The sequence below is a fragment of the Ammospiza nelsoni genome, chromosome 1 (genome assembly GCF_027579445.1).
Source record: "Ammospiza nelsoni isolate bAmmNel1 chromosome 1, bAmmNel1.pri, whole genome shotgun sequence".
Taxonomy (NCBI): domain Eukaryota; kingdom Metazoa; phylum Chordata; class Aves; order Passeriformes; family Passerellidae; genus Ammospiza; species Ammospiza nelsoni.
In genome coordinates, this window is record NC_080633.1 from 2,935,362 (window position 1) to 2,963,047 (window position 27,686).

At 43.3% G+C, this 27,686-nt stretch overlaps 1 protein-coding gene across 1 annotated transcript; it reads left to right on the forward strand.

Annotated features, from left to right (window-relative positions):
* Positions 1-968: 968 nt before the first annotated feature.
* CCDC13 (coiled-coil domain containing 13) lies at positions 969-25,809 on the forward strand. Its single transcript, XM_059481769.1, has 13 exons — positions 969-1,183; positions 4,863-5,011; positions 6,983-7,125; positions 9,458-9,547; positions 9,762-9,878; positions 10,685-10,789; positions 12,249-12,413; positions 13,038-13,214; positions 14,606-14,791; positions 15,597-15,673; positions 21,534-21,688; positions 25,231-25,330; positions 25,523-25,809. Exons 1-13 carry the CDS (start codon positions 969-971, stop codon positions 25,602-25,604), a joined length of 1,761 nt encoding a protein of 586 aa, XP_059337752.1. The 3' UTR covers positions 25,605-25,809.
* Positions 25,810-27,686: the final 1,877 nt, after the last annotated feature.

The following is a 27,686-nucleotide window of genomic DNA, read 5'->3' on the forward strand; positions in this document are numbered from 1 at the left end:
TTAAAATACATATTCATAATATATTGTTATAATTAGATATACTTAATAATGAATATATTCTTATTTAGTTATTTAATGTTATCACTCAGCGATTGCAGGAAAGCTGTAAGCCACACTTCTGTCTTGCCCAAAGGGAGCATAAGGAAAAAAATATTTTTCTTTCTCTCTCATTAACCCAAAAATGGGGGGATTTTCACCTTTCCTGGATGTGGGCAGGGAGGCTGGAGGGTCCCAAACACTCCAGTGTGACCTGGCTGCCACATTGGCTGGGATTTGGCCCCAACCTGCCCCTCTGTTAAAATGTTTATTTAAACAAGTCTGTTTAGGAACATTTGGAAACGTTGCTTTTTGAACTCTGGAGTGAAAAAAAAACCCTAAAGCTTTTTTTTTAAAGGGCTGTTTAAAAGCCATGTATAGAAAAAGGGATTTGAAGCAGGGCTGGAGAGGAGGAGGAGGAGAAGGAGGAGGTGTGTGGTGATGTTTGCAGGGAAGAGATGAGAATCTTGACTCCATGTTTCAAAAGGCTGATTTATTATTCTATTATATATATTACATTAAAAGAAAATTATATATTAAAAAATCTATCAAAAGAATAGAAGAAAGGATTTCATAAGAAAGCTAACAAAGAAAGGAACAGTAATGATAATAAATTTTTGTGACTGACCAGAGAGTCTGAGCCAGCTGGACTGTGATTGGCCATTAATTAAAAACAACCACATGAGACCAATCAAAGATGCACCTGTTGCATTCCACAGCAGCAAAACATGGAGAAGCTGAAGCTTCTCAGGAGAAAAGATCCTGGCAAAAGGATTTTTCACAAAATATGTCTGTGACAGAGGTGGGAGACTGGGCAGGGTCAGGGAGGAGAAGCTGCAGAGCAGCTGCCACAAGGGGATGTTTTTCAGAGCAGTGCTGATCTCTGCTCTCTGTCACTTCTTATTTTCCTCTCCTTATGCTTTTAGTAAACAATGGAGCCAGAGGTAAAAGTGAGTGAAGATTTCAAAAGCCAGTTCAAGGCTTACCAGGAGCAGCAGCAAAGGCGGCTGAAAAGCGTGATGGAGGCCAAGAAGGAGATGCAGGACAGGCAGAAGAGCACTGGCAGCACAAAGGAGACTGTAAGGGCCCTGAGTGATCTAAACCTGTTTAAAAAAGGACCTCCTGTAAAGGAAGATGCCAGCAAAAGGTAAAGGTCTGGCAGCACCATTCCTTCAGGAAGTCACTGGAGTGTGTTTTGCTTATGATCTCATGAAACTCAATATTATTAAGCTGAGTGGGAACTTTCTGTTTTCACACACTGGGCTTTCATTATCCTGTGCAGATTCTCCTTGTCCATAATTACCCTCAGGGCATTGTGCTGTGCTCTTTAATGTCAGTATTTTACAAATGAAGGGGCAGCCAGGTGCCACCTGACACAATCCAGCCTTTTGGGCACCCTCTGAACTGCTGGTTAGCTCCTACCTAGCTTTAAACTAATAGATTCCCTCCAGGAATCATTTCCAAAGATGGACACAGGCAAAGCAGCTGATGGGAGCAAGCCACAGGCCTGCAGTGAAGTTTTCCCTGGGATTTCTTTGCAGTATATCCTGATTTGGTGGATCACAAGATTACCAGCACATTGGGCATTTTGGTATGGATCTCCCTTAATCTTGTGTTTTCTTTTGGAGTAGAGGTTTAAAGCCCCAGCTCAGATCATTTCTCTTCCTCCCAGGTCACAGTCAGCCTTTCCCTCTGACCCAATTAATGCTTCCCCTGACTGGAGCAGCTCTGGGGCTGGACACACCCAAAGGTGTCTGCACTGCTCCTATGGGAATAAATCACATGGACTCCATTTCTTCCTGGTGGAAAATCTCCCTCTTTATTCACATAACTCCTTTTTATTCAGTTTTCAGACCTTTTCTGTGACTCCAATTGGTCAGTACTTTTCTTGCCAATTACTTATTGGTAAGCAACAAGTTGTTATTCTGTATTTATTGGTCACTCAACCCCCTGAGGTGTATGTGCAGGGAAAGTTGTTTATGAGAGACAGTTTTCATTTTTCTAACGATGTAAAACAGTTTATACAGGTGCTGGTTGGTTTTCACCCAGGAATAGATTGTTATGTTAATGAACTGCTCACACCAGGATTGATTTCACATGGGAACTTGCTAAGTGTTAGCTTTGACCAGACCAGCCACTGATTTTAACAGAGCAGGCTTGATTTTATGAAGCCTTTCTTTGTGATTTTTCTACCTTACTACAACATCAGGTGTTTAGGGCTTTGCTCTGTGGCAGAGGTGAAGCCAGGTGAAGAAATTTTCATGCACTCACCAGAGCTGTCTGATTTGCCAAATTAAGCCCCCAGTCTGACTTCTACCAGCTGTCCTCTTCCCTTCAACATTGTTTTCTGATGATCTGTAGAAGATTATGATGGAAATTTGATTTTTAACAAATTCCTGTGAGGCTGATTCCCATAGTTCAGATGTTTGGCAGAGCAAAGGGATTTAGGTGCTCCCGTGGCACAGCCTGGGCAGTGTGCAAAGTGCAGGAAAGCCCAGAAGTTCTCTGCTATTTAGAGTCCAGTACTTTAGGCCTGAGTCATCCCAGATTTTTTATTTACCTCTCTTGATGTGTCACTGGCTCTCAAAAGTCCTCATTTAACATGGCAGGTGTGGCAGATAGATCTGGACTGTCCTTTGCTTGTGTGCATTCAGCAGAGTGGTTGTGAGTGATCAAATCCAGGCAGGATTTGTTTTTGGAAGGGATTCACCAGGATGTTCTCTGCAATATTCCCATGACAGCACATCAGAGGCTCGTTCCAGGATCACAGGGCTGCACATGGCCTGCAGTGACAGTGATTGGAGTTTGTCACTGTTGTTTATAGCAGCAATCAGAAAACATTCTCCTCTCAGAAGTCTCCCTTCCTCTGAGCCTTGGGAATTCTTGTTTCCTTCCTCACATCCTACTCCCCAGTCTTGTTTAGACAAGTGTTTAGCTGATATTTCTGCCTGTTCTGTTCTCTCTGTAACTTTATCCTCCCTTCCCTGTTTGTTGTACTTGAATGTATCCAAGTGACTCTCCCCATTATGTGCAGAATCTGTAACAAGAGCTGGGAAAGACACAATTTGACGAAAGTTAAATTAATTCCTTACTTTTTTTTGGCCTGAACAGGGCAGGCAGTTTGGGAAACCACCTGAATTGCAGGCAGAGCCCTGCTCATAAGCTCCACCTGGCTTTGGTTCCTTGAAGGAGAGTGAAAAGGGGCACCTTTTGCAGCCCTTTTCTTTTGGCTCATTTTTAGCCTCTGTAACAGGGAGAGTCACTGTGGGATGGGGTGGGGAGCTCCTCAGAGAAGACTCCAGCTCTGTGCACTTGGGATTTCTGTCCATCCTCCTCCGAGTGCTTTTCCTCAAGACTTGGACTCAGCTCTCAGAAGACTTCGCTGCTCAGGTGTGTTAAGAGCTTAGAACCTTTTTTCCATGTTAATCCCCCAACTGTTCAGAATCTTTTGGTTCAGGTGTCTCTAATTGGATCTGAGTTTTGTTGCTCACTCCTCTGGGTGGTTCATGTGGGAATAGCTCAGTTCTGCCTTTGCTCACGTTGCTCTTTGCTTTCTTCTCCTTTGTGAGCAGCTGCCTTTGATCTCCCTTTGAGACACAAGTGCATTTCTTAATTATGCATTGGGAATCCTCCCCTAAACTGGCTGTGCTGTTTGTGGCAGTGCTTTAAGGGGTCCATGGGCAGATGCAGGGTGCATTTAAAAGCTCTCAGGTCCAATGGGTGCTAAAAGCTTGCTAAAACTTTGGAATAAAAAAATTGAGATGATTATTGAGACATCTGACTTGGTTGTGTTTACAGGTACATACTGTATCAACTGGGCTTTGTCCGAACCACATCTCCAAAGTGGAGATTTAGGGTTAAATGAGAATCTAGGAGTCAATTAATCCAGCTGATTAAGGTATCTGGGTAACTGAGATGCTTCAGATTATCAGGAATTTCCACATGGGAATCCCAGAGCACTGGAGACCTGCATCTCCCACCAGCAGCAGCTGGGGTCAGCCCAAATGTCACCTGTGAGTGGGTAATTGTGTTAAATCCCAGCTTTTCTCAAGGACCCCATGTCAGGGAGCTCAGATAATTCTGAATTTCCACAATTGAATGCAGCCCCTGAGGCCACAGCTCCTGGATTTTATATTTGAAGGACCCATCACATCAGGGCCATAAAGAGATTAAAGTTATTAATCCTCTGGATGTCTTAGAGAGATGAAACCTTTAAATGTTGCTAAATGTCCTGAAGAATAGGAGAAGCAGGGCTATTTCTTTCCATTCAGAGAGGTTTTTTGGTATTCTCTGTTTCTAAATGAATTCCAAAAGGCACCATTAGCAATACAAACTGATGCTCACAGGGTTCCAGGAGAATCAGCTGAGGACATGGGAAATTGGTTTTTTATGAATTGCTCTAAAACATTGATTTTTTAAAAGACCCCAGGAGCAGCTTTATAGTCAATGCTCTGTTGGCTTCTCTTGGCTTTGTCAAGTATAGAAAAGAAAGCCTGAATGTCCCACATGCTGAATACTGCCTGATTTCCTCTGAAGAAGCAGGTAAGTAACACTGAGATGACACTATTTGGTAACCTCAATGCACCTGTTCTGTGATGTTTTACCCCAGACAGCTCAAGAAAATACAATTTTTAATTTATTTTTTTTTAAGAAGATGTTATCTGAATAGATCAGATAATCAGCTTGTGTTCTTATCTGAGGTTTAGGACATTGTGCCTAATTCAATAAACTCACTCCTGATAAGCTCAGCCCATCTATCGTGCAGTTGTTTCATTATTTTATTTCTATTTGTGCATTGTTTGCCATTGTGGTTCATTTTTCTCCAGTTTCTTTGAGGCAGAGAATGAGCAGCTGCAGGATCAGCTCCGGGAGCTCCGGGATGAGAACTGCAGGCTCTACAGGCTGATGGCAGAGAAAGATTTTGAAATAAAGGAGCTCCAGAAAAGAGTAAAGGAGGAGAGGTTGGCTCTGTCAGGTAAACACAGAACTTTGTGTTCTCCCCGTGTTGGTTTGCTTGATGCTGGTGACAAAAAAAGTCCCTGAAAAGAATTGTGCTCTGTTAGGGTACACAGTGATTTCTGTTCCTCATAGAACTGTAAACTTGCTATTATTGGCACAAAATAATGATGTTCCATAAAAATATTATTTTGGAAAACTTCTTGTTAGTATCAAAGAGCTGTGCTGCAGCTTTCTCTGCTCTGTAGGGTTCAATTTCTTATTCAGGCTCCTTTTTTGCTGCCTGAACAGGGCACAGACAGGATGCTGGATGAATGCAAAATTCAGCTTCTAAAGTGATTTTGGTGTTTTTTGACAACTGAACTGTGCAGGCTGCACCTCCTCCACTGGGTGCCACTGTTGGTCAGGACAGCAGTGATGACCAGGCTTGAAGAGAAGGGGGAAACCAGCAACGAGGAGAACTAAATAACATTAAATTCCACCTTAATCCTTGAAAAGCAGCTGTAGTTTGTGTTTAGGAGAGGTGATAATCCCTTCCTGGTCAAGAGCAGGAGGCAGATGTGCTGTTGCAGCTTCTCTGGCTGATGCCAATCCCTTGGCTCTGTTTTCCTCTCTGTATTGTGGCAATCCCCACATTGCCTGGGAGTGAACAGCCTTGGGTCAGTGCAATGCACTTGAAGACCAGCAATTTAACATGGAAACAACAACCTGGCTTTGGTTAATTTAGTATTTACTGTGATTCTCAGCAGCCATTATTTATCCTGAAAACTGAGGTAAAAGTAGCTCCTAGGTGGGAGGGGTAGCACAAATCACACAAAAGAATGAGGACAGTGCTTTTGAAAATAATGAATTGAATTCAAGTGCTTTTAAAATAAATTCCTTCAAAACAATAAACTGTGTTCTTTACAAGGTTTTTAAACAGTGGCATGGGAACAAATTCTGTTGCCAGTTTTATTCTGTGTGGCCCAATTAATGTCCCTGGGGCTTTATGGGCCTCAGCATTCACTTGGGAGCGATCTCTCACCTCTCACCCCACCCCAGTCCATGAATATCAGAGAAAAGTGATTACTGTAATGATGAAAGAGTTAAGAGCAATGACAGCAGCCAGGTTCTGTCTGCACACCCCCACCAAGGGTTTGTTGTTGCAGGCTCATGTTCCTCGCTGAGCTGGCAGTTTCTGTGGACATTGTTTGCCATGACATTGATTTTGCACTTGTACCAGAGTTTGCTTCACCTGTGTGGTGTTAACCAGAGCCAGGTGACACAAGAGCCAGGCCTGGGGTTTGCTTTGTTTGTGGCACTCATCAAACCCTCCCTGATGAGGGAGCCAGTGACGTGGCTAATTAAAAGAGCAATTTAGAGTCATGCAGTAAAGCTCCCTGTGTAATCCCAAGGGAGTTATAAATAGGCACAATGAAATTTCCTGGACCTTGTCCAGCACCCAGCTGTAATATTGTGCCTGACCTTTGAGAACTGATGTCTGGAAACGTTCACACCTCTGTTCCAGCAGCTCCTCCTGTAGTAAACAACCAGGCAAAGCTGAGTGTTGCCTTTTTCTGTGATAATGCCAAAAAATCCTGTTCCCAGCTGTCCTTCCCACCACTGCCCTCTCTGGGTAAAAATGTGGCTCCAACCACCATTAAATCTCCGTTCTAGGCTGTCAGGTAAATTTCTCCTTTTATATTTCTCTATTGAGTACTATTTGTTTTTTATGAACTCTTCTGGGCTGGACAGGATTTGGATTTATGTATATAAACATTGCCACAGTGTGAAATGTGGCAGTGGTGTGCTGCTGAATCAAAGGACCAACCCATCCAGCTGGCACCTCTGACATCTCTTCCCTCACTTGTTCATTGGAGTGCCTGGCACAGCTCAGAGAGGAAGGGATGGGACAATGCAGGTTCATTGTGGCAGAGAACAAAAGCCTGCTCTGTTCTGAATCCGAATCCTGCCTGTGAGATGTGCCCTCTGCTTTGATGTGTCCTTTCAGGGGTGTCTGGTTTGGCTGGAGACGTGGCTGCCACCAAAATAGTTGAGTTGGCCAAAAAGAACCGGGAGGTGACTGCTGAGTTTGAGAGTGAGAGAGCCAGAGTGAAGCAGCTGAATCACAGAGTCAAGGAGCTGGAGAGAGAAGTGAGGCATTTTTCTTGTTCTTTTTGCATGATAAAACATGGAAATCCAGCCTCTGGGATAGAAAATGGGTTTGGTTCATGTTCCCGTGTTGAATTTGCTCTTAAATCTGTGTTTGCTTGGGGTTGTGGTCATTTCTGTCCATGATGTTCCCTCAGCTGTTTCACCTCTGCAGGGGAATCAGATTTCACCTGTGCAGGTGAATATCCTATAGGAAAGGATATCTCCAAGTTACAATGAGCCAAGGGTTTATTAAACAGCGATTAGGAATGTTCATTTGTAGAAGCACAGAGACATTTCTACCCATTTGTCAATGCTATTTCTCTTATTATTTATTTTTTTAGAAGGAAATTTCACACCTTTGTGTCTTACAGTCCCACCTCGTTAAGACCAGTCACTAATTAGTTCTTTATTCTTCTAAGCTTTTGTAATGCCTGTAATGAAAGCTGTTTCCTGGAATAAGTACTTACAGAGCTGAGACAACACCAAGCTATATCATATAAGACAGCAAATCTTCACTCAGGCAGATTAAATTTTCTGTGACTTTTTGCCAACCTTTCACAGAAGTAATTTTGCTCAGGTGGCTGCTGAATTGAAAATGAGATGTCCTGATGTCAATATTTGCTTTGTCCTTTGGCTACTGCTCCTCTTCCTTACACAGTATTGGTGATTTTTTATTATTATTTTTATTTTTTCCCTGAACTTTGCTTTCTTAGAAGACATCAGTTAAATAAATCAATAATGCTGACAGCTGCATTTTGACTCAGCCTTTCACCATCACTTATTATCAAGAGTGATGCATCTACCTGAATTGCACCCCAGCTACCTGAAAGATCAAGAAGTCGTAGATTAAATTAAATTTTGGAGAACTCCTGCATAAATCCACAGTGTTCTGGTCACAGGGGTCTTGTCAAACAGTTGGCAGGGTGGCAAACAAGTATCAGGTGTAGTTTGGGACCTACAAAATCACACAAGTAGTGGAGCAATTCATGAATAATTTAAGGAAAAATCAACTTGGTTCCTTTCCCCTACTGCAGAAGTGGAATGACCATTATTCAAACAGAAACATTAAATATTCTCAGATTTTGGCCCAAAAAGAAAGGAGCACAAACATTTCAGAAAGAAGATAAAGATGTAAATGATCAGTAAAATGAAAGCAGTGTTTGACACTAGGAGGTATCTATCAAAAATGCAGAGTGATAGCTAGAAAACACTGTGATTTTACCTATTTTTAGCTCTTTCCTTGCCTGAAAACTGAAGAATCTGTAAATCATAAGTATTTTACCATGATTATTTTCCCACTAAACAGAATGGAAGGTGTGGCCACTGAACAATCACTTGGCAGAGGGTGGGCCATGTAAGCAAAGGGTGTTTGCAGAAAATTTCCTCAGAGCTGGAGCCAGCAGCTGCCAGCTCCAGCTGAAATCCCTCATTATCAGTTCATACAAAACTCTATGAACTGGATAGAGAGAGTGGCCCTAAGCCATGAAAAAGGGTGAAATTAGAGCTGGCCCTGAGTGAGTTTTCCCCCAGATGTCCCTTTTTAATGAAGGAGTTCTTCCTTAGAGCCTTCTTTAATTCAGGCAAATAATCAAGATTTTCCACCCACCTCAAAGAATGAAGTCCCAGACTTTTAAAGCAACACTTCCTGGCCTTTCCAGCCCCAAATTCCTGCACTCTCATCCATTTACAAATCTTTGCAACAGCAACACAGGGCATGATTCAGAGCAGGAGGGGTTGTGTGTCTGTTTTCCTTTGCTGTGGCAAGCAAGAGGAGACAGAGTCTTTATTCTTAAATAATAAATAATTTAAATAATAATTTAAGTTATTTAAAGCAGTTAAAAAATGCTGCCTTAGAGCTCCCAGCTAAAAAGGGAGGTTCTAAAAAGAGCCTTAACACCATTAAATCTCAGTTACATGGTGTCAGGTAGATTTCTCCTTTCTTATTTCTCTGTTGAGTACTATTTGCTTTTTATGAAATATTCTGGCTGGACAGGATTTGGATTTATGTACGTAAACATTAATTTGAGATACTTTTGGTGATAAAATACCTCAGAAGTCTCCATACTTGAAATTTGATCCCATCTCAGCAAGTCAGAGATATCTTCTGAAGTTTTCCACAGTGAAATACAACATGATTCTTGGGGAAGCATTTCAGGGAAAAAAAAAGCTTTCCTACTGATTAAAAAGTGTTAAAAAACAAGGGAAAATTAAGAATTTTTTGGCTTTTTAGAGTACATAAACATCCAAGTTATACTTTTTTGCTAGTTAATACTCCATGGAGTGATGCTGTTCTCTGCATCCATTCTGCACTAACAGTGGGGTTCTTTTCCAGCTACAGGCAGCTGCAGAAAAAATCCATTCCCTTGGTGGTGATGCTGCAGGAATCAAGGAATCAGCTCTGAAAAAGCTGGAAGGAAACTTGGTAGGAATTGTAGTTGAAATGAGGAAATCAGCAGCTTTGTAGAACAAGGTCCCTGTCACCACTTTTGGGACCAAATTCCCCTCTACCCCCTCTATGCCCCAAAAATTATGTCTGGAAAAAATAATTCCGTGATCCTGGTGGATCCGTGGATGTTACTCACTTCAGTTGTCCCCTGAGGGTTCTGTTCTCACCAAGTACATTCCTTTCCTCCAAGGCTGAAAATCCAGAGGTGAAAGCACTGCAAGAAAAATTGAGCACAGCCAACGTGAAAGTGACAGAATATCGGAACCAGCTCCAGAATTTGAAACAGGAACTGAAGCTGACCCAGAAGGTGCCACTGCAGGGAGCACTCTGGGGCTGGGACCCCTGCAGGAGGTTCAGTCTTGGGAAATTGGGAGGTTTTTTACCCTTGGTTGGTCCCCATGGGCTGTTCCATGGAGCAGGGAGCTGAAGAAGACACAAGGGTAGGGGTTGGAATGAAATTGTGCTCCTGGACACAGGGATCTCATGTTTTGCCTCCCACTGTCCATTGGACACAAATCCTTCTGAGTTTTAAAGTCCCAGATCAGCAGAATTGTTTGTGACATACATCCAGGTTCATTCCTCCTTTCCCATACATTTAATTATGTATTTACTTTTAATGTAGGCTCCAGTGCCATGGGACTCAATGAGATTAAAGGTCTTGCTTGAACTACAGCATGTGCTTAAAGAGTTTGCTGGAATGACATCCAGAATAACCTTTTCATCTGATTCATGGTGGATTTAAGTGTTATTATGTGCTCTGATTCTCTTTGGTTTCCCTACTTTATGTAGGAGACCTGCAATGCAGATCAGAGCAGAGAATATGGTCCTAAAAATAGAACTCTGCTGACCTTTTTATAAATAATTTAAATGCTTTTCCTACTAAGTTTAGCTGTGTCAGAATTTTGCAAGGGAGATTGGTTCAATTCCTGGTGTGTATGAGGACAATACCTCTGCTCTGCTCCTGGTTAATTATGGTTAAATATTCATCCTATCAAAAATAATTGTGTATATTGAAAACTGCTTGTGCTCCCTGCTAGAGAGAGCTGCTTTTCCTTCCCTAGTCCCCAACACATCCCTTTAAGCCTTATTGTTGATGCCAATCCCTTTTCCCAGATTTTAGCCAAAGAAGTTGGGGAAGATGTGAATATCCAAAGTCTCTTGACCAATTCTGGCAGCTGGCGTGGGCGAGCTCAGCAAATTGTCCTTCTCCAAGGCAAGGTGAGTTCCAGCCCTGCCTGGTGCTGCTGTTTCAGCTGGAATTCTCTTTCCAAGTGCAGATATCACCTCAAATTAAGGTAAAAGTGCTGTTAGTTCTTCATTAATTCTTCACATCTCTCTGCTGCTGTGTGCACACCCTGTTAATGACTCTGCAGCCCTGCAGGCTTTGCTGTTTCAGCTGAGAATCTTTCACATCTGTGTCAAAGGAAGGAGTTCAGTGACCTTGGAGAGCTGTGGCAGCCCAGTTCAGGTCCCAGGGTGTTTTGAAGGTGCCTCTCTCCACTGAGAACAGAAGGAGCCCTGTCAGTGTCTGTGCTCTGACTTAGACACCTTTGTTCAGTGCTTGCAGTCAGATGGGAGGAATTGAGGCCAGATCAGGTTTTCAAGTTGTTCCCTCAGGAGCTTCAGTGAAATCTTTTAACTCTTGAGTCTTCTGAAGGGCAGAGTTTAGCTGAAATGTCAGCAGGAGGCAGGGAGGCAGTTTTGTCTGCATCTAAATAAAACTTCTCTCAGGAATTTGATTTGTAATTTTCCTATTTTCCTGCTGTTCAATTATATACCATCAAACTACGATTTTTTGCATTCTGACTGAGATTTTTAACCTCTGCTTTCCCTTGAGCAAATTCCATGTCCCCCTGTTTTATCCCTGCCTGGGGTTCATCTGACCACTGTTCTTACTGTTCTCTGCTCTAAAGTGCAGATTTCTTTCTGATCCAGAGTCCTTCTGTAGTCAGTGGGGATCTTGTAAATCCAGTCACTGGATCAAAAGTGAGGCAGGTTCCTCCAAAGCAGGACAGAGGAACTGAGCTGTGGAATGCCCAGTTCCTTCCACTGACTACAAAAGCAGCCTGCAGTGAGCAGTTGAGAGCTGAGTTCCCTTGGATTCACACAGCAGCAGTTCCAGTGCTCTGGATGCCTGTCTATCCTCCAAAATGTGGCTCCACAAACCTCCCATGTGTCCCAGATCTGCATTCTGCACAGATGCCCTAAAATCTGCATGTTTATTAGCAGCTAAATTTCAGTCTAAAAGACCAGACACTGCTAGTGTTAGTTAACCATGAAAATATCAAGAAATAATCTGAGCTGTCTTTGGCTGTGTCCTCTTTCCCCTGTGCCCTGGTAAAGCTCTGGGTGAGTTGTGCCATAGGTACAAGAGCTGGACCATAAACTGAATCACCAAAAGTTCCCTTGGATTCACACAGCAGCAATTCCAGTGCTCTGGAGTGCCTGTCTGGCCTCCAAAATGTGCTCCACAAAGGCACAAACCTCCCATGTGTCCCAGATCTCCATCCTGCACAGATGCCCTCAAATCTGCATGTTTATTAGCAGCTAAATTTCAGTTTGAAAGACCAGACTCTGCTAGAATGAAAATATCAAGATATTATTTGAGCTGCCTTTGGGCATGTCCTCTTTGTACCCCTGGTAAAGCTCTGGCTGAGTTGTCATTATTGTGCCATAGGTTCACGAGCTGGAGCACAAACTGAATCAGCAGAAGATCAGAACTTCCCTGCTGGAGATGGATGAGGGGCTGCTGGCATTTCCTGATTCAAGGAAATTGTCAGTCCAAGAGAAGAACTTGCTGAAGATTCGCAGCTTGGAAAAAGAGAAGAAGGAATCTTTGGAGGTAGAATGCTGTGAGCTGACAGAGTTCTGTTTGGGTGTGGAGCGGTGTGTAATAGCTTGTTCTGCCTTCAGGGTGTGTTACACCCTGCCTAAAACCATTTCATAAACCCACTTGGTCTGCTGGAGGAAGCTCTGCCCCACTTCACAGCCAAGCTCTGCTACAGCTGCACCCAAACTCCTCAGCAGCCCTGTCAGCCCTTGGCCAGGAGTGCATTCTTCATCCCAAATACATCTCCCCACACTCCTGGAGCTGTAGGGCTCTGGGCTGCTCCATTTGAACAGAATAATGGAGAATCAGAACCCAGAATAATGGAGAATCAGAATCCAGAACAATGGAGAATTACAATCCAGAATAATGGAGAGTCAGAATCCAGAATTATGGAGAATCAGAATCCAGAATAATGGAGAATCTACTCAGACCACCTAGATTCCTGAGCAGACCCTTTTTGGTTGTTGACAAGCAGGCAGCCTGTAGCATTTATAATTTCTATTTCCTTAGGAATAATACAGTATTCCAGTCCCATTTTTTAGATTCTACCAGGTAATGTGTGGTTGTTTTTGCTCACCACAGCACCTGGGGCTCGGTGATAAGTTATAACTTTCATTTCCTTTTACATCACTGCAGAAACTCTCTGAGCAACACAACACTCTCCAGAAAAACCACGAGGAATTGAAAAAAAAACTTGATGCCACAAGAGCCAGGAACCAAATGCTGTGTGGAGAAGTGAAGATGCTGAAGGGGCAGATTGGAACCTTGCTGGAGAAAGGGAAACACGATGATGAGCTCATAGATGCCTTGCTGGTACAGTGTGTGTTGGTTCTATAGGTGATAAAACAGGATGTCCTTTTGTGGCACACACAGCCTCAGGGTGCACAGGAGCCTGATGGATCCAAGTGTGACAGCCAGAGGTTTTCCTGTCAGCTGAAGCTCTCCTGCATTTTGGATCAGGTCCTGTAAGGGCTGTGAGACAGTGCCAGGTGTGACAGTGGCAGCCAGGTGGCCCTGAGCTGCAGGGACTGGCAGAAACATTTTGCAGAAGGATTGAAGTCGGTCGAGGAAGGGTTTCAGTCCTGACCCAAGGCCTGTGTTCTTTGTTCTGCTTTCAGTTCCACTGGTAGACTTTTTCTTTCCTTAGAATGCCTGCCGTCCTGTAAGATTTTTTTTTGTTTGTAACAAAACTTCCATTTATTTTATTTTATTTTGTTACACAGCCCACAACACACAAACTGAGCCATGAGCACTAAACCATGTGCACGCTCACATGCAGAAGCTGAGAGGATTTGGCCTCTTCTAAACCAAGAATTTTAACAAAGGCTCAAAGATGCTGAGAAAGAAATAAATGGTTCCTGTCATGGTCCTGCCATGGTTTTAAACAGCCTTTCTCAATTAAAATAGCAAATTTATTAGAAATAAAAATAAATGAATACACCACCTCCAAGCAGGGTTTATTCTGTGTTTCCTGATCCAACTCCTCACTAGTTTCAAGCCACTCAGATTTCCCTGCTGCTCTGGGTAGGTTTTAGCTCAGCTGCCATTCACCCTTCTCCCACCAGGCCCTGTGGGTGCTGACCAGCAGATTAGGGGTGCCAAAGAACATTTGGCACTTTTTCTGAGTGTTCCCACTAAAATTAATACAGAAAGATGCAAGTTTATCAGGGAAGGGATGGTAAATCTCTTTTATCCCTTCTATCACAAAAGCACTTTACTTGCAGGTTGTTGGCCTGGCAGAACAAACTGCCTGACAGGTATTAGATTTGTCAGTGTGGAAAAAAAAAACCTCCATAAGTACTGGTGAAACAGCCTGGCCTCATATCTGTCACCCCACAGTATCTTCAGCCTTTAATATCACTATCACAGGATCTGATCATGTTCTAACTCCACAAAAAGCACATTGAAATCTTGAGTTTCATTCAGTTTATGGAAAAAGTCACTTCTTTATCAAAGGCCAGCCTTTCTTGTTCTGTTTTCTGCTACACTGAGCAGCAGAGCTGGCAGCAAATTGAATCTGACCATTGCTCAGGTCAACATAACAAATCAAATTGCCAAGGTGACACCAGTGTGCTCCCACCAAGGAATGGGCTTGGCAGGGCAGGGGCTTGCCCTGCCATTCCTAAATGGATATTTGTCTTGGGGGGGTTTAAAATAATAATTTTGTACCAAATAAAGATCTCACCTGCTTCTATTTTTACCAGAGCCAGCAGAAGCAAATGCAGGAGATCTTAAAGGGCCTGAGCCAGAAGAAGGGTGAGAACAAGGAGATGGTGGAGCCTGAGATTCAGAAACAAAGCACCCTGATAGATGAGCTCAGGCAGCTGGTGGCTGACAGAGAAGCAAAGGTTAAAACTCTGGAGGAGGAGATTGGGCAGCTCACACATCGGGTAGGCAAACAAATTAATTAGAGGAGCACACTTGGTAATCAGATCTGCTCTTCCACACCCTTGTCCCTTGTTATCTGAGATGGTTGCTGCCTCCAGACAGGGATCCCTGTCCTGCTGAGTCCTTCCTGATGGAGTGATAAAGCAGGAATTCTTTTGTAACTCCTCAGTTCCTTTGTGCATAACTCGAGGCAGTTTCAGCAGCAGCAAACACAGAAATACCAACCACAGCCACACGTGGGCCATGTCAGGACTGTCACTGACTGACAGCAGGACTTGGGGCTGCACTGGGGACTCCTCAGTGCTCAGCACCCTTGGATGCTGGAAGCAGGAAGCAAACAAATGTGTCACACCAGCATAGGCAGCTGCTGCTGTCTCACAGGCAGGAATTGTGAACAAAATTTAGGCATCCCGTTCTCATTGATCCAAAACCCTCCTGGGGTTATGGTGAGGTTGTGAATCTCCCAAATCAGGAATGGGGGCTGGAAAATTGAACCCAGGATGAAACCTGGGTTAGGGACACAGCCCACAGTGCAGCAGCATCACTGCCAGCACAGTTGGTTTATTAATGCACTCTGATTTCATATGAAACTGCCCTTTTTACTGACTTCTGCTTTGTTTGCATCCTGCAATGGATGGGAATTAAAGCAGAGCTTCTGAGGAGGCCCTGTAAATCAAAAGTTCTGGCTTGCTTGTAGCAATAATCAAAAGCTTCTGCTTTGGCATTGGTGCAGCTGTTTTCCTCTGAACTATGTAATTGCTTTTATAAATGCTCCACCATTAACAGAAGAATTCTGCCCATCCATAGGACAAGTCAGGAGCTGCTCATCCACCACACTCTGAGCACTCAGCATCACCTGAGGCTGCAAGGACAGAATCTGCCCGGTAAGAAGATCAGAAAGTCAATATTTCAAATTGTTTGAGTAATCCAGGAGCTTGGTTTTCCCAGGCAGTTTCATCAAACCACAAGTGCTTTGTGCCAACAGCCTGTTTGCAATATATGGGAATCTCTAATCACATTATCTCTTGGACTTTTGTGCTGGAGCTGAGAAGGATGTGCAGACTTGCAGACATGACTAGATCTGGCATGGTGGTGGTGCAGCTATTTCTCCTCCTGCAGCTCAGCTAATGTTTATGTGGTCAGCTTAAGTGCCTGGGAATCTGTTCCCTTATGAGACACGAGGCTTCTGAGGAGCAGATTTCTGTGAGCAGGGTGAGCAATGAAGGCAAAGTGCCATTTTAGGTAAGCACTAAATCACTGGTGCATTATTTAAATCAATAAATACTCTTTGAGAAGGATTTACATGCAGAAATGTTGAAAACACACCACATCATTTGTTCTTACCAAACACCCTCTTTAAAGCCTCACTGAGGGCTGTGTAAATTACACTAATCTTAGTGCAGCAATAAATCTGATTTGTGTTTGCACTGATGTGACTCTGGGTCACTCTGGTTGTGTGAAGGGACCATGGTACCACAGCAAGTTATATCCTTTCCTGTTAAATTGTTGCTGAAGAGTTCATGGTCTAATTGAGAGAGAGGATTTGAGACTGGTCTGATGGGGATGGGGGAAATTTTTCATCAAGATAAAGTTACAACTGATCTCTTCTGTGTCATTTCCTACCTCATTACTTTAGACACCCAATTTGGCTTTAAAATCAGCTGAGTATCCCTAAGTAGAGCATTACTATAAAATTTAAGAAGAATTCTGTTGTTTTGAGTTAGAGTTAAAACATCTTTAATTTGAAAGTTTCTACACCCTTCTGACTATGTTAATTCTCCCCCTTCTAACTCTGCAGAAGTTGTTGTGCTCTCCTGGATCAATTCTATATTTTATCCCCTTTTTTTTAACCTCACATGTCTGCTGATGGTAAGCAGGAACCAAAGCTGGGTAATGGCTTTGTGGAAAGCACTAAGTGCAATGCATAAATTATTGCTTGTGTACAGGGCCAAGGAAAGAGCTGATGTGCCAGGTGGGCAATGAATGATCCTGAAAAACTCTGGGAGCTGTTAATAACTTGGTCAGCAAGGCTCATTCCTTCCATTCACTTTAATATGCTGATCAACTCTCAGTTCTATTTGGCTGTAGTGAATCATCTTTTCCTATCAGAAAAGGTGAAATGAAAAACCCTCTAAACAGATGCTAAACCTTTTGGAGATGGCAGAGTGAAAATCTGCATTTTTAGGCTGGGCCAAGGCTGTCAGTATGAACCTTAACTTGATTTTAGGATTAACCACTCCTAGCCCAGAAGGCACATCTGTCACTTCCTCAATTCTAAGGCTTTATCCTTTTGTTAGCTACAGCTGAAGTAAGGAAACGTGGGGTAAGTCTGCAGAGACTTGGCTTTGGCAGCTGAATTTGTGTTGAGGAAATGAACACACACTGAAATGGGGTGTCCCAAGCAAATACCTCCTGAAATGAGGTGTCTCAAACCATCACACACCAAAATGGGATGTCCCAAACAAACACACACCAAAATGGGATGTCCTAAACACACACACATCTAAATAGGATATCCCAAACAAACACACATCCATTGAAATGGAATGTCCCAAAGAAACACACACTGAAATGGAGTGACCCAAACAATCACACATCTAAATGGGATGTCCCAAGCAGACACACATCTAAATGGGACGTTCCAAAGGCAAATACACATCTAAATAGGATGTCCCAAACAAGCACATGCTTAAATGGGATGTCCTAAACACACACACACCTAAATAGGATGTCCCAAACACACACCAAAATCTGGTGTCTCAAACAAACATCCACTGAAATAGGATGTCCCAAACAAGCACACACTGAAGTGAGATGTCTCAAACAAACACACACCAAAATCCGGTGTCCCATACAAACCTGCACCAAAATGGGATGTCCCAAACACAAACACACACCTAAATGGGATGTCCCAAACAAATACCCACTGAAATGGGATGTCCCAAACACTCACATACCAAAATGGGATGTCCCAAACACTCACATACCAAAATGGGATGTCCCAAACAAACACCCACTGAAATGGGATGTCCCAAACACACACACATCTAAATGAGATGTCCCAAACAAACATACACCACAATTGGATGTCCCAAACAGGCACACATCTAAATGAGATGTCCCAAACAAGCACCCACTGAAATGGGATGTCCCAAACACACATCATTATGCACAAAACTCATCCAGGCTGGCAGTGATACTCCCGTGTTATCAGTTGGATCCTTTTCTTACAACAGTGAGCATGACAGATCTTCCTGAGGGTTTTCACAAAGCAGGTTTCATCAAGCTGTGTGAAATCCATAAAGCTGTGTGAAATATATTTTAAAAGGCACTGGGAAATCCAAGTTGTGCCCTGGGTTTCAGAGCAGGGGTCGCTTTGTTAGGAGAATCTGTGGCATGCAAACCCCATCAAACTGCACAGAGCTGGGATTGCCTCTGCCAGTGCTGGGTGAAGGTGTGGGGTGAGGGAGCCCTTCCCCACAAAACCCAGGCATTGGGGAAGGACTGGGATTGTGGGAACTCTGCCCTGTGTGAAGCCCTAACCCAGCTTTCCTCCCCCCAGCACAGTGTCCGCGATGGGCCACGTGCTCGTGGAGTCAGCAGCCACAGAGCCTTTCTTCCTCATCCCACCTGCAAGGTGGGTATACAAACTTCATCATCAGCAAGGAAAGTGCTCTGCCACGCTCTGCAAGCTGCTGGAAATCCTTGTCTTGCCTGCCTTGTTTCTGTGATGAAAGCTTCTTGCTCCATCCCTCCTGCCTGAAGCTGTCCCAGAGCTCTAACATCTGATTTCTCTCTTAATTCTATAATTGACTGCTTGTTTGACATAAATTTTTTTTCCATTTTTACTCCCAACCACCAAGATTTCTCCTGCTTTTTTTTTTTGTTCTAAAGAAGGTCTTCCTGAAAGCAGAGAGGTCAGAGAAGTAATGAACTACATAATAATGGGATGCATGGGAAAACTGCCCCTTCCTTTCAGCACATTTTGGCCACAAGAACTGCCATTGTGCAAGTGCTGCCTGAAGCCTTTCAGAGGGAGAAAATCAATAGCAGGGCATTTCATAGTTTAGTGTAGCACTTGGGAGATAGAATCTCCTTTTACTTTGGCAGTAGCAGTGAGAGGAGAGTCAGGGATAATGAATTGATCAGAGCTGGAAGTTTGTTTTCAGGGGTGATGAGGAGGGGAAGCATCCTGGAAGCAGCTTTTTAATGGCACTCCCTGTGACTTTATAGCCAAATATTTCTCTTCTGTTTATCGCAGTCTAGAGATGGGTGCTGGGGGGAGGTAGTGAGCTCTGCATTCTGCCCTCACCTTCAGACAAGTGTATTGGAGACAGCGCTCAAATCCTGCCTTTGTTTCATTCCAGAGGTGGGAACCAGACTCTCTGTGCTTGTGCTTCCCTCAGGTCTGCTGGCACGGACAACCTGAGCTGGGAAACGCTGCTGGGAGAGCTCCTAACGCAGAGGCTTCTGTGCCAGCCTGCTGCAAAGGAGAGGGAAAAGCTCCTGGAGCTGCTGGCTGTGCTGCAGAGAAGGTACAGCCTCACCCTGCCAGCAGCATCCTCTGTGGGATCAGGGAGCACTGCAGAGTCTGGGACGTGCCCCACAGAGCATCACACGCTGCCATCCTTGCCTTAAATAGGGGCTTTTCAATTTTATTCTGCTCGATTTCCCTGCCTGGCTGATGATTCATTCTTTTTATTATTCTTTTAGAACAAAGGGCAGAAAAAAATGGAGCCATCTTCCAGCTTGCTGCACCTAGATAAAAGCAGAATTGCTGTATTTATGGATGCATGGCTTTATTGAGGCAGCAATATTATTCATCAGTAGTAAATACTGTAATTATTGTTATAATATTCACTTCCAAAGCTTTTCACATTCTTTTTAAGTTCCATTGTATCCTTTTCTAAATGAATTTTTTCTGGTTTAACAGAGGCATAGCAGTGATTTTTTTTTTAAATTTTATTTTCTATGATTCAATGTAAGATGATAAAAGCCAACCATGTTTTAGAAGAGAAGAGAAAGCAAAGTAATTTTTTTTGACACCTTTCAGCTACTGTTTTTTTTCCCATTATGTGTTATTTGATTCCCAAATCTGTATTCCAATATTGGAAGTATATTCCTGTCAATACAATAAGCACTGTTTTCTTACTTGCTTTCATTTACCACAGTTATCATTCTCACTTTTATCACTTTTCTCCTGCATGATTAATCACAATCAGAAAAAAATAGATTTTTTTTTTCTTTTAGAACTCTGGAAAAGGTGCTTTTAAAGCTATATTCTGGAAATACATGCTGGGAAAAAATCTTTTTCATGTTTGTAAGCCCAGTGACTTTAATAGAGCTGTGCAGTCAGATGAGGATGGGGCTGTGAGTGGTAACTGAAGTGTGGCCACCACCAGTATGGAATAATGAAAAACAGAGTCAATGAAATGCACAGTTGGTTGTAAAATGTGCCATAAACTGATGATTCAGCAGCTCCACACTTATCACACATTTATCAAGCAGGTAACATAAATTTTGTGAGACTGTGTGCAATAACTCTTGGAAGACCTCAGGGTAATATAGCACCAGCCAGATTTCAATGTGAATATATTTTTAAAAGTCAGGTTTTCCTCCTCTTCCCTCCACTGCTGGGGTGTAACAAAGTTCAGGTAACACAGATAATGCTTAAATCAAGAGGAAGAGCCCTGGGAATTGTTACAAGTGGGATTTTCTACAGCACTTTAATTTAAATTATTCCTATTGGCAGATGATTCCATTAAAAAATCCCACAGATCTTGCCATTTTTCCTCCAGTTTTTGTGCAAAGTGGATGCCAGAGGAACAGCAGGGTCAAATGAAAATTTAGTGAATGCAGAACCACCGAGAGGAATAAAATGTCTCAGAGCACATCACCAGCCTGGGAATTCACTGCCACAGGAGGTCGAGTCTTGCCTGTAGCTACATTTTTAAACCACTGATATAATTTTATTAGAGTTGTAATAATTTTTTTTTAAATTATACCAGCTAGGAGGGAAATAAACCAATCAAGTCTCTTGATTCAGAGTGTAACCAGCTTCTACCCGTGGGGTCAGGAGGGAAATTCTCTTTTTTAGTCCAATCCAGAGGGTCAATCTGTTTCTTTTTAGCTTTAAACTCATTGGAATCTCTTGGTGTCAGTCACTGCCCCACTGGGTGCACATCAGATATTTTTGTAGTTAATTTTCTGAGATGTTATTCAGGATGGAGAGAGGCAATTTGCTTTTTTGTGATGCAACCACCAGTTTCCTTTCCACCCTCTCCCATCCATGGTCATGTCTGATTTCCAAGTTTATTAAAAGCAGAAGTTTCTTTTCTCCTCTCAGATAACTGACGCAAATGTTAGACTGTGTTTTTATAAACTATTTGCCTTCCAAGCTTTCCCAGAGTGGCTAAAAAAAATCAGTTTATTATTCCTCAGCAATCTGCAGTTTTCCTGCTCATCTGAAGGGTGAATTCACACAGGGAGCCGGAATTAAGGGATCTGAGCAAACAAACCCCTTGTTTCCAGCTGTACCCAATTGTTAATTCTCTTTTGCATATTTAGAAGAAATCACCTGATACAATTTCAGGGGGATTTCTGCCTTTGGATGGATGGAAAGTTCTTTCCCTTCTGTTGGAAGAAGCAGGATCCAGCACCAAGACTGATTTGACATAGACATGACACAAATAAGCTGGACTATTTTTTTTTTTGTTTTTTAATCATTAATTTTTTGCCTATCAGGGTGATGGAAAGCAGCAGCAAAGTCTTGGAAGCTGAGAAGAAGCTCCAGGAAGAGCAGTGGCAGAGTGACAGCCTGGAACAGCAGCTGGAAAAGCTGCAGGTGGATCCAGAGAGCAGCACAACTGCCCAGGAGCCTGCCCTGAGGAGCAGGAAAGGTAAAGGGGAGCCCTCAGCTCTTGTATTTGTGGGGTGCCCTGTGGCAGGAAGGAATGATGGATCTGACTCCATGTTCTCAGAAGGCGAATTTATTATTTTATGATACTATATTATATTAAAGGCTAATTTATTATTTTATGATATTATGTTGTATTAAAGAATGCTATACTAAACTATACTAAAGAATACAGACAGGATACTTACAGAAGGATAAAAAGATAATAATGAAAACTTACAGAGCCCTGACATAGCTTGGCTGTGGTTGGTGAATGAGTGAAAACAATTCACATGAAACCAATGAAACAATCACCTGCGGGCAAACAATCTCCAACCACATTCCAAAGTAGCAAAACACAGGAGAAGCAAATCAGATAATTATTGCTTTCATTTTTCTCTGAGGCTTCTCAGCTTCTCAGGAGAAGAATCCTGGGCAAAGGGATTTTTCCAGAAAAGAAAATCCCTTTCCACACTCAACCACAGCCACGTCCCCTGTTTCACCCCTGGCCTTTACAGACAGTGACAACATTTGGGCTCCCCCTGCCAAACCCAGCCCAGTGCTTGACCTTGCACATGGTGATGGGACCTGCTCAGAGCCAGCAGCAAGGCAGGAGGCAAAATCCTGGCCCTTCTCCACTGGAGAGGCTTTTCCCTCAGGTCTGAGGGGGACCAGGATATTTGCAGTGTGTTTCCATGGGATAATTCCAGGAAAAATAAAAGCTTTTCCCTGCTCTGTGCTGCCCCCAGAACTCTTTTTACTCATGCCTGAGGGATTCAGCTGAAGGTTAAGAGCAGAATTAAAGGACATATCCCAATTTAAGGCCTGTCAGTGCCTATGAAAAACTATTGCTGGTGATGAAGTAATTAGATCTGGTGTAATTTATTATCCCGTGAATGTGATAATCTCCTGCTATAAATATGAAAGCCTCCCTGGCATAGTTAAAGAAAAAGAATTCATGGTGGATGTTAAATTTTTATTTCCCTGATCAGATCCTTTTATTGCTTAAGGACTCTGATTCTGTAAAGTGTCTAAACCAATAAAATGGCACATATTCTTAAGGAAAATTTTCCAGTGGTTTCCCTTTTTATGTGTATTTTCATAAAGTAAAAAGACTTCAAATGCGAGAAGATGAACAGCAGGGAGGGGAATTTCAATCTGGCAAATGTTGGGGTGGTGTCAGGCTGAGTTAGGGTGACCAGAGGGCTCATCAGAAACCTTGGATGAGCCCTTCAGAGGAACCTTTATACTGAATGGGGACTGAATGGGTGCTTCAGACCTGCTTCTCTCTGTAAAAGATGGATTTGTTCCTTGCTGTGTCCTGGGAAGGGGCTCCAGCCCACTCTGACTCATTCTCATGTGGTTTTTTATGAGCACTGATTCTCAGAGTTGTCTCACCTGTATTAGCTGAGAGCAGAAAAATGTAGATCCCAGAAGTGTGAGAGCATTTTGGTGCTGTTCTGTACAGAATTTAACTGAGTTTCTGAGTGCTGAGACTTTTACACAGCCTGGTGAAGTGTTGATGTGTTCTGTTACCAAATCTTCTCCTTGAGAGACAAACTCTCCAGCTCCTGAGGCTTTTTGCTCAAGTTTTGTTGTGCTGTAGTAAAGTTTTAGTAACTCCCCTTTGCTGGCTGGCATTTCATAGCCAGAGGAAGAAGCTGTTTTCACCAGTGACAGATCCCTTCTCACTAAATATTTAGTTCATTAATCTTCTCTGCTTAAGGACTAAAAGCAAAAGTAGAAAAGGATTGGCAGGAAGGCTAATAAGGAGAAATCCTCTCTAAATCCATGAGATGAGTAGGTAACAATCTATTCCACTCCCCTGCTTTGATGAGAGCTTTGTGATGTGCCAAAATTGGAGCTTGTACAAGAACCAAGCCTGTAGCACACCTCTTCAGCAGAGCATGGAGGTTATCTCAGTGCTTTCATGCCAGTGGTTGAGGAAATAAGGAAAAATGAAAAGCTTGAATACAAAATAGAGACTAGAGAACCTGCTAATTAACATAATATTTTCCTTTCTTTCTGAAAGTACGAAATTGTAGAGAGCTGATCTAATTGCTAGTCTAATGTTTCTGATCCCTTCAATTCAAGGGAAGTAGATAAAAAAAAAATGCTAAGGAGCTGCAAACAACCCAGTTGTGTTTTTTAAATCATTCAGGCTTTTCATTTTCTGTGCCTTTTTTTTCCTGTTTTATCCAAATTCCAAATTATCAAAGAATAATCCCAGAGGAGGGGTAGGTAAGTAACAGCAGGTTTTTCCTCAGCCCTGTAAAGCACAGCCTCAAGATCAAAAGCATTTTTTAGCTGTACAATGCAGCCTTTTCTTCTCATTTGTTTTTGTCAGAGTTCAGTACTCTCCAACCAGGTTCTTTCAGATAATTCCACACAAGGAGGATTTAGTGTTTTAATACCAAATTTGAAGATATTTGATATTATGAGGGAAATGGATTGGGCAAAGGGATACAGAAATGTGCCAACACAACAACACAAGCACAAACCAGCAATTGCAGTGTTCAGTAGGAGCACAGCACAGATTCCAGCCTGGCTGTTCCCTGTCCTGGTGCTGGATTCCCAGTTAGGACTGCAGCCAGCTCCAGCCTGTTGTTCTCTTCATTTAGCTGCTTTCTTGATTTTTATAATTTATCTGGGGCTGATCCACACAAATCCTTCCCTCATGTTACCTGGCTCCAGGTAGGTAGTGCTGGCTATTGATTATTTTAGAGAAAGCCATTTATTTACATTTACTAAAATGATTCAGCCTTCTGTCTAGAGCAGAGATCACCCTGCAGTCCTCAGGGCTGGGATGAGTTCAGCATCCTCTGCAATAGCTCTGCTCCCTTCCTGCTCTCCTTTCTGAGCTCCCTGAGCACTTCTCTGCTCCTCCTTCCACTGCAGCCATTCACTGGTCACAGCTTTTGCTTCTCCAGTCCCAGCTGTAAATTTGAATTATATGTTTCTCTACCACCCTGAAAAAAGTTTCTGAATTTTTTGGGATGACCAGAGCTGCATGTTTTGGGTAGGTCTTTATTTAGGAAAGCATTCTTGAAGTAGAACCTTGGTTTGAAGTAAACCTTGCAGTACATTTAAACTACATTTTGTTTATGCTGAGGATCAAAGTACTTTACAAAAGTTGTTTCAATGGGTGCCACGTGCCAACTTTGTCCCAGACATTCAGGAAGCCACAGCTGTCATAATCTGAAACACAATTGCAAGATTAACATCAAATTAATCCTTTTCAGCTGTCTGTAACCTCTTGTTTCGGTCACTTCAATATTTTGAATTAGTTTTCCTCCCTACATATGTCAGCATATGAAGTGTAAATTCATCATGTTTTCATTTTACTGGAAGGAAATGAAAATAATTCTGTCATATATTTATGATATGTTATGGATGCAACATAGAATTTAGGAGATTAAATATTTATTTAAGAGATTAAGTACATTATTTGAGAGAATAAATTCAGCGTTGTTTGACGCTGACTCAGCATGCTGCCAAAACTGATTTGCTGTTTTACTAAACTCCACTCTGTGATTGAACCTGCAGCCCAGGCCAGCCTCCCCTTGCCTGTGAGTGACAGAGAGGAGCTCTCTGCAGCCCTGTCTGAGCTGCCCCTGGAGCCTCAGCTGGAGGAGCTGAGCAGGAGGTATGTTCTCCCTTTCTCCCTGCTGGGATTGCTCTGTCCTGCCTCAGAGAGAGGAGGAGCAAGGGCTCAGTTTGCTCTTTCTCAGGGCTCTGGGTTTCAGTGTTTTGTCCCCACAGCACAGGTGACTGTTCTCAGTTTGCTTTGAAGCTCCCCAGCTCACAGGGAGGTTTTTTTCCTTTTGTTTCCTTGCAGGCTTGGCTTCCAGCTGGATGAGAACAAAAGTCTGAAGGCTGCTCTGAAGGAGACTGTGACAGCCAAAGGGGAGGATTTTTAACTGCATCAAGCCACAATGGAGAAAGTGAGGGATGGGTTTGCAGAGGGTGCTCAGCCCCACACACCAAAGAGTTAATCCAGATATTGCCAGACCTTTGGGCTGCAGAGCAGGGACAGAGCCCAGGCACCAGTGTCATTTTGCAGCCTCAGATCCTGTCACTTCTTCAGCATTTGCAGGAGAGGATGAGAAGCAGAGATGAAATACAAAAAGTGAAGGTTTTATGTGTCAGCACTTTCTGTCTCTGAGGCTTGGCAAGCAGGGTGGTGGGTGTAGTTTGGGAAGCTGCAATTCTGCAGGGGGATTCGGGACAAAACCTTCCAGGTTCCAGCACAGTGTTCCCTGGCAGGGCTTGATATTCAATCTGCTGCTGCCTTTATCAGCTCAGGAAGGAATTTGCTGTGCAAAAGTTAGGCCAGCCCCCTTCCTTAGAACAAAACAAGCTCTGTTTTTATCTCACACTGCTACCTGCCTGTCTCAGGCTTTCTGTAGCACTTCAGTGGCCAGGCACAGGATTAGCCTGACCTGGGACTATCTGCAGATCAGCTCTGGGTGGGCTCCTCTCATCATCCCAACCTCTCTCTTGGCTTGAACATGCAGCAGTTTTCTGAGTTTCCACTGAAGAGCTGTGCAGATTACCCCTGCAATGAGTCAACCTACCTTAAATTCAGCTCATTCCATAAAAAACTTGCCACTCAGGTTATGAATTCCCCATTTCTGGGTCTCTGCATTCATCCATCGGGCAGATCTTGTTCTCCCTGGGAAGAAATGTTATAAAATGCAGGCAGGTCCTCACTGCAGCAGTGCTGGGACTTTTGGAGTTGCTGCAAACCCTGGCAGCCCTGTCCTTCTCTGCTGCAGCACAGTGAGGACACAGAGTGCAAGCTAATCAGGCATTGCCATGCAGCCTGCCAGTGCACAGCAGCCTTGGGGATTCCAGGCAAATGGAGAGCCAGGCATTTTTGTACAGTGCTGCTTTGTTTCTCACTTGAAAGTCTTGAAAGCTTTTATTTTTTTTTCTCCTTTGCTTTGTCAGCCTCTTTTTATGAGCCTGAAGTTTGTCAGGCTTTAACCCCAGGCAGCACCACCATGAATTTGCATTTCAGGGCTAAATGCACCAGTGCAAAGTGGATTTTTGGGTTTCATCCTGACTCCCCTGTGCAGAGTGGAAAAAAGCAGAGCAGGAGTCACTCCAGATGTGTTGTTCCTGTCTTTTTTTTTTCCTGTTTAGGTTCAGAAATATCTCTCTTCAAGAAATGTTTCTTTTCAAACAGTTTTAGGAGTCCCGGATGGAGGAAGTCAGGGAGCTGGGGGATAAGCTCAGCACCTGGGACTTAGGGAATTAACCCTCCCTGTGCTCATGGGGCTGCTGCACTGCCCTAGAGCTCAGCCCAGCTCTCTCACAAAAAGCAGGACCATCCATTGCAATATTTTTCCTGCCAGTATCATCAGAAGAAAAAGCACCTTGCAACCCTCAATCATCTCTGGACAACTTGAGGAATAAATCCTGGCTTGAGAGGAGCCACAGCTTTGGTTTCAGCTCCATGCTGATGCTCTGTGGAGGGGAGGAATCCTCTGGTGGGGATTTTAAGGAGCTGCAGGAGGGAGCAGGTCCCTTGGGAAGGCTGCCTGAGCAGGAGCAGGGCTGTGGGAGCTGTGCTGCTAAATTCAGGCTGGAACTTGGAGCTGCAGGTTCTGATTTCACTTACACAGGAGTGTGAATCAATAATAATTTCCCAGGAGCAGAGCAGAGGCATCTGCTGCCCTTCCTGGTGCCCTGGCTCAGGGAAGCTGTGAAGATCAAACCTCTCTCCAGGAAAAGGGCTCTGAGTCAGCCCCTGAAGCACAGGAGGAAACTGGGATCTCACAGAACACACATGGACATTTTCTCCTTTTTTTCTGCACCACCAAATGCTTATCAAAGAAAGAACCCAACCACTATAAAGCAGTTTATTTAGGCAGCCTGTACCTGCAAGCAGCTGCTGCTCATGGAAATGGGCAATCTGTCTCCTGTCACAGTGGGGAGTGCACAATGTCCAGGGCTTCTCAGGATTTTGAAATGCACTTCCCCAGAGTGACCTGGCT